The following is a 14,239-nucleotide window of genomic DNA, read 5'->3' as shown; positions in this document are numbered from 1 at the left end:
GGCGATGGAAACGCTCATGACTGAACTGAGCTAGTGGTCTCTGGAATGTGGACAACAGTGGCCGAGGTCACACTGCACACTTAGAATGGCCATGCTGTATTGTATGTGAGTCTGACCTCTATACAGTTAGTTTTCAGAATGAAACCATCATGGCACTAGAAACAAGCGTGGGGGCATTTCCAGTAGACTCAAACAAGGAAGGGGTCTTTTCAGAAGACAGAGAAGATCCATACACTTGACTTCGTCAAAACGAAAGGCTAGATTTCACACGGTAAGAGGAAAACATGATAAAGTCGGAAGACAATGGGAAATACTAGTAACTCGTATCATGAAGAGCTGATTCCTCACTACAAACAGTTCAGAACAGAACCTCTAACACAGAGATACAAACGTTTCCGTGACAGGGAAAACCAATGGCTTTGGGTGCATAAAGATGCCGGCCTCACTCGTAAGGACACACTCAAAGTAAAATGACGAACCTGACAGAAGCGGTCTCCCCTGCCACCCCGAGCTGTCCGAACACTGCAATGGGGTGACTGTGGGGGACAGGAGCACCCCCGTGTCGCTGGTGGGAGTGCACGCGCACTGGTACCAGAGGAACAGAAGGCAGCATGAGTGACAACATCCACTAACTGAATCCTTTACTAAATGCCCTGTAATCTGCAATTTCTACCTTAGGAATTTATTACACATTCTGTAAACGTACAAGGACACTCACTGCAATGCTGCGCACAACGGCAAGACTAGAAACGACCCAAATGTCCACTGTGAGGTTATAAAGTCAACGACGAGACAGCAGTAAACTACATCTACACCACGACCCACTTAAAAAGCGTGTGTGGAGATCAGGAACACGATCCACGCCCAACAGCCAGTGGAAACACTGAGGAACAAAGCAGCGTCCGTGCTGAGCCAACACCCCGGAAAACCGACGGAGCCCTCGTCCGTGTGTCAGAGAGACCATCTCTGGAAAGCTGGGTGAGCTTCTGGGGCCGCCATATCCAGGCCGCACTTGCTGGGGCTTACAGTAACAGAAATGTGTTCTCTCCGAGTTCTAGAAGCCGGGGGCTGAAATCCAGGTGTCGGCAGGGACATGCTCCCTCCAGAGGCACCGCTTCCAGCTCCAGGGCTGCCGCTGGCGCTCCTGGGCTCATGCCACGTCCGTCCAGTCTCCGTCTCTGTCTTCACACGCCTTCTACCCGCTGTCTCCTCTGTACCTCTCTTCTAAGGACATGCACCCTTGTCTGTAGGACCACCCTAAATCCGGGATGATTCCCATCTCAAGATGCTTAACCTACGCCACCTTCAAAGTAGTTTCAGAAGACTCCACACCTTATTTCCCAAGTCAGGTCACATACACGGGCAATTCAGGAGGTCAGGATGTGGACATACCTTCTGAGAGGCCACCATGTGGCCCACAGCACTGGTGGCCCTGAGAACTGTCTTCCCTGGGATTTCTTGAATCTGGCCTGGGTGGCATCCGTTCTCCCACTAGTACACGGCGCAGAGTCGGCACCAGTGTCACCCTGGGCCTCAGCTACAGAGGGCTGACCCTGGCCCCATGCAGCAGCCAGGACACCCTCTCAGCAGTCAGTCAAGGCACAGTACAGTCTTGCTCAAAACCCCGGAGAGCCACCCTCTCAGTCAGTACGAGACACAATGCACCCCATGGCCCCAGACCTGACTCCTCGCGCGTGTCCCCCCGAAAGGGCTGCTGCTCCAGCTGTAGAGCGAGGCCTCCTGGCTGGCTCCCCAGAGACACCTCCTCCTCAGGGCCCCTTCCCCCAGATCCCAGCATGTATGTCACATCAGGCCTCCGCCTGCTGTGTCCCCATCAGAAAGGCTTTCCCTCCCTCTCCTGCACCTGCCCCTACAGCGGGCTTGGCAAACCCCAGGCCACAGGCGGACACGGCTTCTGCGGAGCACAACTGGCTGGCACGTGGCCTCCCTTCTTCATGGGCGCACTGACTCTGGGGACTTCTGCAGAGCAGAACGGAGGCAACAGTCCCCATTTGGGCCACAAAGCCTAGACCAGGCCCTCCCTGGCCCTTGGTAGAAAGAGCCGCACACTCCTGCTGGATCCCTCACTCATGTCACCACCCGCAGCGTGGCCGTGTGGCGCCAGGCTCACCTGCTGCGGCGCCGGCTCCGTGAGCACAGGGAGGCCGGCGCGCTCCACTCCCAGCGGCCGGCTGTGTCCACAGCAGCGCGGGAAGAAGCCACTGCCGAGGCTCGGTGGCGGGGTGGGGACAGGACAGCCTTTCACTCCCAACACTTCACAACGTCTCATTTCATATCCTATATGTGTATTATTTACTAAGAACAGAAATAACTCCTTAAAAACAAGGGAAGAGATGGTCAACTACTCTTCAACAAAGCAGGAAAGAATAATCAATGGGAAAAAGGACATTTGTCTCTTCAACAAATGTTGTAAAAACCAGACAGCCATGCAGAAGAGTGAAACTGGACCACGAAATAAACTCAAAATGCATTAAAGACCTAAATGTGACACAGAAAACCATCAAAACCCTAGAGGAGACCATGGAAAGACCAAAAAAGCAGAGCCCTCTCCGACCTCAGTCATAGCTACTTCTGAGGAGACACGGCGCCAGAGGCAAGGGAAGCGAGGGCGGAAACGAACTCCTGGGACTTCATCGAGATCAAAAGCTCCTGCACAGCAAAGGAAACAGTCAATGAAACAAAGAGGCAACCCACGGAATGGGAGGAGATATTTACAAAATGTCTTGTCAGATCAAGGCCTAGTATCCGGAATCTATAAAGAACTTAACAAACTCAACCCCCAAAAATAACCTAGTTAAGAAACGGGCAAAAGACATGAACAGACGCTTTTCCAAAGAAGACCCAGATGGCCCACAGACACACGCATCAGGGAAATGCCGACCCAAACCACAGCGAGCTATCACCTCACACCTGTCGGAAGGCTGAAGTCAACAGCATAGGCAACAACAGGTGCTGGCGAGGATGCGGAGAAGGGGGAGCCTCCTACAACGCTGGTGGGAATGCAAGCCGGTGCAGCCACTCTGGAAAACAGCATGGAGGTTCCTCAGAAAGTTGAAAGTAGAGCTACCCTACGAGCCAGCAATCTCACTACTGGGTATTTACCCTAAAGATACAAATGTAGTGATCTGAAGGGGCACGTGCACCCGAATGTTTATAGCAGCAACGTCCCCAATAGCCAAACTATGGAAAGAACCTAGATGTCCATCAACAGATGAATGGATAAAGGAGGTGTGGTATATATACACAACGGAATACTATGCAACCATCAAAAGAAATGAAATCTTACCATTTGCGACAACGTGGATGAAACTAGAGGGTATTATGCTGAGCGAAATAGTCAGAGAAAGACAACTATCATATGATCTGATATGAAGAATTTGAGAAACAAGACAGAGGATCATTGGGGAAGGGAGGGAAAAATGAAACAAGATAAAACCAGAGAGGGAGACAAACCATAAGAGACTCTTAATTTCAGGAAACAAACTGAGGGTGGCTGGAAGGGTGGGGGGGGCAGGGATGGGGTGGCTGGGGGATGGGCACTGGGGAGGGCACGTGCTATGGCAAGTGCTGCGAATGGTGTAAGACTGATGATTCACAGGCCTGTACCCCTGGGGAACATAATACATTACATGTTAATTTAAAAAACATGTGGTGCATGTATATATATAAAATAGAATATTACTCAACCCCAAAAAGGAACTGAAGTCTCGCCATTTGCAACAACACGGATGGATCTAGAGAGTGTTGGGCTAAATGAACTCAGTCGGAGAAAGACGAACAGCTCCGTGATCTCACTCACATGTGGGATTTAAGAAAGAAATGAGCAGAGGGGAGAAAAGAGACAAACCGGAGAGAGACAAAGCAGGGAACAGACTCTTAACCACAGAGAACAAACGGACAGTCGGCAGACGGGAGGTGGGGGGCGGGGTGGGGGTGAAGGGGTGCACGTGAGGTGAGCGCCCACTGGCGTATGGAAGTGTGGGATCGTGTACTGTGCCCCCGAATCCGGTATTCACGGCACATTAACTAGCTGGAATTTAAATAAAAACTCTAAAAACACCACAGGACCAAAGACGCATGCACGTGAACAGCAACTTCAAGCCATGAGGGGAAGAGAGGTGATCAAGTGTGCTGCTGGCTTTTGCAGGAGGTCGTACGTACGAGGTCGCTGTTGCGACGAGGGGGACCCCGCAGTGTGGACGCGGCTGCGCGGCTGAGGGCAAGCGGGGACGGGAGCGTGTAAAGCGTTCAGCCTGCACCGGTTCCAGCAACAAGTCAATCACGACTACCGTGGAAATCGAGAATCCGGATTTACTTAACACAAGACTTAGCAAAATGCAGGCAATTCCAGACCAAAATAAAGAAGAGCCAGAACAGTTTCCTTTAAGGGTTAGAACCAGAGAAACCAAGGAGCTGGGTCTATTTAAGGCAAGCCGCCCAGCACTGTTGAACGCCTTCCCCGCTCGCCTCACTGGACTGCAAACGAGCAGGAAGCACAGGGACCCCACCCGGCTCGCCACGGCGCCCGCCACAGACCCCGGCCGTGCAAACGGCCGATGCAACACCCCGCATCCTTTCCCACGAGGCGCTGCTGGAAAGACAGGCAGAGCGCGGACCGTCAAGCCGGACAAACCTGCGACCACTTGCGGGCATCACAGAGAGCTGGGCCACCGCGTGGTGCTCACGCCCGGCCGCAGCTGGGCAGTGCATTCCCAGGACAACCCACCTGGACCTCTTCGGCTCACAGCTCATCAAGAACGGGGGCACAAGGGAGACACGGGCAACAGCGCGAGGTAGGTCACAACGGCTCACTGTGACACACACACAGCGCTGGCCCCACCAGCGGGCCCACAAGGCCCAACGGGGTGCTGGCTGGGCCCCCAGTTTACAGAAGCTCCCAAGACTGGAGGCTTCCCAGTGCTCCCACACGAGCTCCCAGTCACCACCCCGTGGACCCCCGGCACACATGCTCTTCGGATTTTCTCACGCGCTTCCAACCGCCCAGCTGGAACCCACGGGCCGAGGCGGACCGCGCCGCTCACACTTCCACTCGCCCCCGCGGACCCCCATGGCAGCACCCGATGCCCACGCGAGCCGGCAGGGATCTCCCCCTGTGGGCTTCATGGTTGCTGCTGTTCTTAGGCAACCCTGACCCTGACGGGCGTTCACTCTCACAAAAGGCCCGCAAGCGCCTTGGTCAGTTCTCTAAATTCTGAGGCTTTAGAATGAAATACACGGTAATCTCCTAGGACTAAAAAACTGCCAGAAACTTAGTCTAAAGCTTTTATTGCTTTAACATAAATGTACTAGTTGCCGGGTAATCGGATTTCCAGAATTTAGACTAAGAGTTATAACATAGGTAAAAATCTGAAATATACAAAACTGAAGTTAGTTTTACCAAAATTAAATATTTTCCCTCACGGAAAAAAAAATTAGAAACTGCCACATGGTTCTGAGAAACACGCAGCTCTCCTCTGTGGTAAACTGAGGTTTGGGGGTCACGGTTCCCCCGTATCACCGTGACAAACAGAACACACTAGCACACACTGGAACCTCACGGGCTCAGCTATCTATGGTTACCTGAATAGAGTTAAAGCAAAACAGAGCTCTTCTGCCACACAAAGTCTTCGTTCGGTTTTCCCCAAAATCTTCAACACAGTGATTTTCTGTTTCTAGAAAAGACTAGACTTTCCAATCCATCCCACCTGAACAGAAACACCACTCTCCAGCCACCACCCCTGCAGGAAGAGGAAGAAGGGTGGAGAAGACCTTTCGGATGCAGCGGGCAAAGACTGTAACATTCAGATGCCGAAAAAAGCCAGTCTGCGGGGGGGGCTTCATCCACTGTGTGTGCGGCAGGGCTCGGTGCCTCTGGGAGGAACCTAGGTGTTGAGAACAATCAGTTTGTGGAGCTGGTAGAGAAAGGTGTTCTTCCCTCGGCCGCTCTCCCGGTCAGCCTGCTCCATGACCAGCTTTGGATCAACCTGGGGACAGACAAAAGGACCAGTCAGACCCTCTAGAAAATGGACCCCTACAGACATCAAGTAAAGTAAGTAAATGAGCGAATAAAATTAGACACAGACACACGGACGTGTAGGACAGGAGTCAGGAGTCTATCAGTCTCCAAGCATACTTCCAGAATGCTGCCCTTCTCTCCAGCACTGACTACTGTACATCTGACAACTCTCCGTTAACAATACAGTGACCTCTACTCGAAGGTCGCACGCACACCCCCTTCCTGTGTCCAGGAACTGCGACTTCGTTAAATGTGTGTACATTTTCCAAATCACGTCAACCTCAAAATGAAGTTCTGCTTTCACAGAGCCCACAGGAGAGGCAGCAGGAGCCCCTGCTGTCGCCCGGATAGAGCCCTGTGACACAGGGCGCTGGCTCCAGGGTCCGGTCCTGAGCGCTCTAAGGAGGGACCCTGGTCACGTGCACACAGGAGAAGGAGAGTTTCCTCTGGGCTCAGGACAGGGAAACAGCACCCCCAGGGGCATCGTCTCACTTCTACTGCAACTGGTTTATTTACAAAAAACACCCTTGGCTCTAGAAGTAAAGCAGGAAGCCCCTCCCTTAGGGTCCTGCCCCTTGAGTTAAATGTTACTGTCTCCAAAACTCGGCATAGAAATGGCCAGGCGTCCCAGATGGGCCCTGGCCTCCTTCCCCACTGCTCTGGACTGACCTGCACCCCAAATCCATAGGCTGAAGCTCTCATCACCGCTGTAACGGTGTCTGGAGATGGGGCCTTTGGAGGGCGAGTGGGGTTACATGAGGTCACAAGGGGGAGGCCCCCACGAGGGGCTTAGAGCCCTTCCCAGAAGAGCCATGAGGGAGAGATCCCCTCTCTCCACCACATGAGGACACAGCACGAGGGCGCGTGTCTCCGAGCTGGGAAGGGGGCTCTCACCAGATCCGGGCCCGGCTGTGCCGGAAGCAGGAGAAGATAGCCGTGTGCAGGCGAAGCCACCTCAGCTGCGGCGCACTGAGAGCCCGAGCAGCCCGGGGCAGCACCGACGTGCCCGGACAGCTCACCTGGACGCTCCCACTGCTTCCGCCAAAGGGGCAGGCCTGTTGGGCCTCACAGAGAGCACAGCATCCGGACACAGCCACCCCATGAGCCAAAGAGCCGTCCACTCTGCCTGCCCCTTTCTATTCCCTCGGGACTTGCCACAACCCCGGCTCTGCACCTGCCAAGCCCATCACTCCCAGGGGCAGGCTGTCCCCATGGCGCTATTGGTCACTCACCTGATTCCACTCATACGGCTTTTCATGCCACTTAGGGACAACTCTCTGTCTTGGCTTCAACTGACAGAACAAACTAAAATTATTAAAAAAATAAAGAAGAATTAAGTCATCTTGATTATATGTCAGTAACTGAAAACACTATTATTTTAAAAACGTTTATTTATTTTTGTAAAAGAGAGAGAGCGAGCGGGCGCACGAACAGGGGAAGCAGGAGGCAGAGGGAGAGGGAGAAGCAGACTCCCCACTGAGCAGGGAGCCCGACGTGGGGCTCGATCCCAGGACTCTGGGATCATGACCTGAGCTGAAGGCAGACGCTTAACTGACCAAGCCACCCAGGCGCCCTAAAAAGAGATTTAAATCCATAATTATAACTGCAGTAAGTTTTTAAAAGGTCAAGATTTATGTAGTTATGACCAGAGAACACTTTAACCCGCTGTCCACTCAAAACCAGAAGAACGGAGCGCACGAGATGCAGGAGGCCAACCCACGTCCGCCCCGCGCCTCCACAGCGAGCAGTGCGGCCGGCCCCACACACGGCTGCCTGAGGGGACCTCGGTGTGTCACGTCTTCTACTCCTAGACACCCGTGTCAGGTGGAAATGCCATGAAAGGCACAGAGAGGTAGAGCCTCCCAGCAATGACAGAATAAAGTCTGGAAATCTCGCACCCCCAAACAACTGTAAAATTTGACAAAATTGTCCAAAAACCCACAAACCCCCAAACATTTGCAATTCACCGAAAATAAGTTGAGAAGCATTCATTCACAGAGCACTCCTGAACGCGAGTAAGAACAGCAGCGTCCGGGCTGCGGCTCCTGCGGGGGGCCTGGCTCCTGCCACCCGCCAGCTCAGCCTCGGGCCCCGGCGCTGCCCGGCCAGACCGGCCACGGAAGCCGGCGCCCTCACTGCCAGACTGAGCTCACTTGATCAGGTGCCGAGAGAGAAACGCTCCTGTCCGGCAGCACCAGCAGCAGAAACAGTAAACCTGGTCAGAAAGGAAGGGAAAAGCCCACAGCTCTGCCAGCCTTAGGTCACAGTCCGGCTTGGGCCCAGAGCAGACCGACAGACAATCTCAGAGCCCAAGAGGGAGGTTTGGGAATGAGAGTACCAGAGGCCCACACAGGCTCCCCCCACATCCCCTGGGCAGCTAGAAGGCCACACACACGCAGACAAGACTCAGACAGCCCTGAGCCAGCCACGCAGCCCGGGATGACCGGCAGGGGCGGGGGGCTGGCGCACAGGAGAGTCCCGAGGGAAAGTAAAAACTGGCAAGAGTCCAAAATTGTCTGAACTGTGGCTGCTTTCCCCAAGTCACACATGCATCTCCTGGCAGAGGGCAGGAGCTTAAAGGCTTAGGGACTCAAGCACGATGTCTGACTAATCACCAGCTGAGCACTACGTGATACACTCATAGGGACGACTCCTGGTAAGCCAGGCTGAAAACAGAAAGGAGAATTGAAACAAAAACAGAACGCAGGCATCAGTGGCCTCACAACACGGTGGGAAGCCTGCCCTGCAGAACCCTGTATGGGGCTTGGTCCCTACACTACCACGCAACATCCCAGAAAACAGAAGACATGAGCAGACGCTCCTCCAGAGAAGACATCCAAATGGCCAACAGACACACGGGTAAGTGCTCAGCGTGTCTTGGCATCAGGGAGACACAAATCAGAACCGCAGTGAGATCCCACCTCACACCAGCCAGAATGGCAAAGTTAACAACTCGGGAAATGACCGGTGTCGGCGAGGATGCGGGGAATGGGGACCCTCGTGCACTGCTGGTGCGAGCTGGAGCAGCCGCTCTGGAGAACAGCATGGAGGTTCGTCAAGAAGTTGAAAACAGAGCCACCCTACGGCCCAGCAATCGCACTACTGGGTACTTACTCAAAGAACACAACGCAGTGATCCAAAGGGGCACGTGCACCCCAATCTTTATAGCAGCAACGTCCACAACAGCCAAACTGTGGAAGGAAAGAGCCGGAGTGTCCGTCAACAGGTGAATGGACAAAGACGCTGTGGTCCATATATACGAGGGACCACCAGTTGTCAGAAAGAATGAATACTTAGCATTTACAGTGACGTGGATGGAACTAGAGGGTAATACGCTGAGCAAAGTAAGTCAATCAGAGAAAGACAACTATCATATGGTCTCACTCATATGGGGAATATAAGAGCCAAAACATATAACAAAAGGGAAGGGAGGGAAAAATAAAATGAAATCAGAAAGGGAGGTAAACCATAAGGGCCACTGAACTCTAAGAAACTGAGGGCTGCTGGAGGGGAGGGGAATGGGATGGGGCAGCAGGGTGGTGGGCATCAAGGAGGGTGCTTCATGGAACGAGCACTGGGTGTCACAGGAGACTGATAAAACACTAAATTCTACCCCAGAAACTAAAAAAAATTTAAAAAGTAAAAAAATAAAATGGCCACTTTTCAGCAAAAAACTGTGAGACAGTTTGCAAGAAATAGGAATGTATGACCCACACCCAGGGGGAAAAAGCAGCCAAAAGCAGCTGAGTGGGCCCGAATGTGGGTTTAGCACACAAGCCTTCAGAGCCGCCATTGTGAGTACACACAAAGAATTCAAGTGAACCAGTTCTAAATACGGGAAAATATGACAACGACTCAGAGATAACTGCACTAAGAATTAAAAACTACACAAAAGAAAAACCTGGAAGAGAAATTCTAGAGTTGAAAAGTATAATGACTGCAACGGAAACGCCCTTACAGCACACCACACCGGCAGGCCTGAGATAGCAGAGTTGGGCGGCAGTGCCCGTAATACAGACAGAAATCAGTCTGGGGACGCCTGGGTGGCTCCATCGGCTGCACGGCCAAGTGCTAAGATTTTGGATCAGATCACGGTCTCGGGGTGGTAGGAAGGAGCCCAGGTCGGGAAGCCCCGCTCAGCAGGGGGTCTGCTTGAGACTCTCCCTCGCCCCACACGTGCACACGCACACCCGCTCTCTCTCTCTAAAAGTAAACCTTCAGAAAAAGAAAAGGATTACAAAAGAAGATTCTCAACAACTTTATGGAAATAAACTAGTCAATTCAAATGAACAGATCCCTAAAAGACACAAACTACCAAAACTGACTTAAAAGAAATAGAAAATCTGAATAGAGCTAAACACAAGAAATTCATTTAGTCACTGAAAATTTCCCCCACAAAGCAAAGTCCGGGCTCAGATCACTTCACTGGAAAATCCTGTGAAATGTTTTGTAGGGGCCTGGTTGGCCAGAGGGAGCCATTTTGCGTTTACGCAGTGAACTTAGATTGACCCCGCCCCTCCCAGAGGAAATTACTGGCAAAGCCCAGATGCAAGGGCGGGTCAGGCCAGGTGGAGACAGCCAATCAGTGGGGCGCATGTATCTACGAGGGTGAACTGAAATTCAATTGGCCGCCCATGTTGCTGACCTAGCATGACTGTGCAGTTTTCTCTGCGTGTTGCAGTCCCATTGGCCACCTGGGTGTAGCCCGGCTCAACCACCTCTATAAAGGTTAGTCGGTGAGGCTGGGAGGGGTCCCCTCTTTGTAAGAGATGGACCCGGCCGGTCGGCTTGACTCTCGATGCTTGGTGTGAAATAAAGCTTTGCTTGGCCTTCGCTTTGTATCAGTCTCACTCCTTTGATTACGGACCGTAACGGTTTAAGGAAGAAATAAGACCAATTGTACTCAAACTCTCAGAAACAGAGCAGCAGGGAACCACTCCCAACGCATCGCTGGAAGCCAGTTTTACCCTGATACCGAACCGCAGACATCACAAGACAACGACAAACCAACAACCCTCATGAGCACAGATGGAAAAATCCTTTAACAAAAATATGTTGCAAACCATCTACAAGTCTATAAGAAGAGATTACACACCATGTGGAATTCAAAACAGAAATGTAAGGCTAGTTTGAACACCCAAAAAGCAAGTAATAAAATATACCATATAAATTGAATGAAAGGAGAGAAAACAAACAATTACCTCAAGGACAGAAAAAATATTTGGCAAAATGCAATGTCCCTTCTGACAAAAGCTCTCAGCACGCTGCGGACAGACCGGGACGTGCGCAACCTGGCAAGCAGCCTCCGTGGAGAAGCTGCAGCCAACCCCCCGCAGCGAGTGGCCGAGACCCGCACAAGAGCAAGATTCCGCCGCGCCGCCTCCGCGCCCAGCGCACTGCGAGCTCCAGCCAGTACGGAGCAGGAGAGAAGAGAGGAGCGCACAGGTTGGTGAGGAAGGAGAAAACCTGCCTCACTCACAGGTACGATCCCGTGCGTGAGAGAGAGATCCCAGGGAATCTACAGAAACTACCAGTACTAATAAACCAGCTTAGCAAGGTCACAGGATACAGATCAGTACCTGAAAATCAATTCCTCATTTCTAGCAGCGAACAAGCCAAAGACAAAATAATTTCATTCACAATAGCATCCAAAAGACTAAAATACTTGGAAATAATTTAACAACAGTACAAGACCTGCACATTGAAAACTATAAAAACAAGTGAAGAGGAAAAGTGAACAGAGAACTACCAAGCATGCCCTCTTCGTGGAGCACACAAGTCAGTACGGCTAAGCTGCTAATTCTCACCAAACCGGCGGAGGATCCAGCAAAATCCCTACCACAGTTTCAGCAGGCCTGCTGTAGACGAACAAGCTGGTCCTAAAACGGATGTGGAGGTCCCAGCTGGCTCAGGAGTGGGACGCAGAGCTCTTAGTCTTGGGGTTGTCAAGTCTGAGTGCCACGTGTGATACAGGGATTACTTAAAATTTTAAAAAAATAAAGAAATAAAATGTATGTGAAAAGGATCTAGAATAGTACGCATAATTTTGAAAAAACAAGAACAAAACAGGAAGATTAATATTAACCATCTCCAAGACTTGCCATAAAGCTACAGCAACCCAGACAGTACAGTATTGGCATAAGACAGACGTAAACAGGAGCGCCTGGGGGCTCAGTAGGTTCAGCCTCTCTCTCTGCCTACTTGTGATCTCTATCAAATAAATAAATAAATAATATTTTTTAAAAAAGACATAAACAGAACAAAATAGAAAGTCGAGAAATAAACCTCTACAACATTTGTGGCCACAGGTGCCACGGCAGGTCCGCGGGGGGGGGGGGGGGAGCGGGGCTTCCCAGCCGACGGGCTTTGCAACGAGTTCATCTGTGACAAAATGAACTTAGATTTTCACATCTGCTCCACACAAGTGAAATCTCAAAACAGACCAAAACCTAAATACACCAAGCAAATGTGAGAGTTAAAGGGAAAAAGAGCAGAAAACTTCTATGACCTCGGGCTTTGCAAAGATTTTTCAGATATAACACCAAAAGCATAATCCGTTTTTTAAAGAAGACAAAGCAGATGCCATCCAAACTAAACACCGTGTTCGTCAGGGGACGCCAGTAAGACAATGGGGGCGAACCACCAGGACAAGATCCGCCAACAGCACATCCGCGGAGAAGCTTCCAGCCAGAACGCACATTTCCACAACTCAATAATGAGACAACTCGACTGAAAAACAGGTAAAAGATTAAAACAAGTATTTCACCCAAAAATATATAATCAATTAATATAAAAAGACACTCACTATCATCAGTCACTAAGGAAACACAAACTAAAACTACAGTGAGCACTACGACTTCGGCAGCCGGTCGCCAAGTGCGTGGACGATGGCGCGTGCTGACAGGACGTGGTGACGCCGGAGGCGCCACAGACTGCTGGTGGGGACGTGACAGGGCAGACACGGGGACAACAGTCTGGCTGTTCCTTAAGGAATTAACATGGACTCATCATATGACCTCCCAGGGTCACTCCCAGATCTCTACCCCAAAGAGCTGAAAATCCGTGTTCACCCAGAGACCACGGGACGGCCCGCGGGAGCGCCATTCGGCACAGCCGACACCGGCGACACCCACAGGCCTCACCCACTGGCGAGTAACAGAACGCGGTGCGCATGCAGACATTGGAGTGTCACCCTGTAACGGAACAGAACGTGCTACCGCACAGAGACGCCACAAACAGGCTATGCTAAGTGAGAGAAGCCAGATTAAACCACCACGATGCCACATTTACAGCAGTTTTTCAGGGAAGGCAAACCTGCAGAGCCGCAGTTGCCAGCGGCGGGAACGGGGGGTGCCTCCAGCTCGGCAGGAATAACTTCGGTTTTATTAAAACAGCCACACTGGGGCGCCTGGGTGGCTCAGTGGGTTAAGCATCTGCCTTCAGCTCAGGTCACGATCCTGGGGTCCCAGGATCAAGTCCCACATCAGGCTCCCTGCTCGACGGGGGGACCTGCTTCCCCCTCTGCCTCTGCTTCTCCCCCTGCTCACGTGCTCTAACAAATCTTTAAAAAAACAGCTTTGTTGAGATGTCATTTATTACTACCAAATTAATCAACTTTAAGTACACAATTCGAGAGTTTCAGTAAATGTATGCTGTGCAACCATCACGATTTAGTTTCAAAATACCTACATGAACTCTTGAGGCGGATGAAACGTAAGACGGAGTGGCGGTCAGGGTTAGCACAGCTCTACAAACGTACTTACTACCGTCACTGAACTGTGATGCGAAACCCCCTGCCGATGGCCTAACTTGTCAGGACGTGGTCACTCCTGCTGACAGGGGTTGTAAGGAGCTGAAAAGGAGCATCGGTCGCTGGTCCCTGCTTGCCCGAGGCAGGCTCCGGTGCTGCCAGGACTCAAGCTGTGCTGGGCATGGGGCATCTGACCCGCTGGGGACATTCCACACCTTCCCATGGACATTCTGGGTGGATTTCTTTCACTTCTATAAGGATGTTTCATGTTTTCTAGCATTGTTTCTGACCTGGGTGCCCATGCCTCGGGCAACTACCCTGAGATGGGCTGAGCACGTGCAGGTATCAAACTTCAGTGCAAGGTTCACAGAAAAATACTTGCATGTACACAACTGGAGAGAGAACTGAAGTTAGCCTTCCTCGCAATTGCTAAGGCAGCTTCGGATATTTAA

At 51.6% G+C, this 14,239-nt stretch overlaps 1 protein-coding gene across 1 annotated transcript in view; it reads right to left on the bottom strand.

The window, feature by feature from the left end:
• Nucleotides 1-5,293: 5,293 nt before the first annotated feature.
• The window catches only part of TDRD9 (tudor domain containing 9), a gene marked incomplete at its 5' end in the record, with an annotated part of 113,254 nt that continues 104,308 nt past the window's right edge, over nucleotides 5,294-14,239 (bottom strand). The window contains 2 exons of the mRNA XM_080809772.1: nucleotides 5,294-6,005; nucleotides 7,270-7,342. Of these exons, the coding sequence (XP_080665898.1) occupies nucleotides 5,904-6,005; nucleotides 7,270-7,342 (175 nt within the window). The 3' untranslated portion in view covers nucleotides 5,294-5,903. The remainder of the gene's footprint in view (nucleotides 6,006-7,269; nucleotides 7,343-14,239) is intronic.

The sequence above is a fragment of the Martes martes genome (genome assembly GCF_963455335.1).
Source record: "Martes martes genome assembly, chromosome: 7".
In the NCBI taxonomy this organism is placed as follows: domain Eukaryota; kingdom Metazoa; phylum Chordata; class Mammalia; order Carnivora; family Mustelidae; genus Martes; species Martes martes.
Note: the sequence above shows the minus strand (reverse complement) of the source record. Positions and strands in the feature narration are given on the sequence as shown.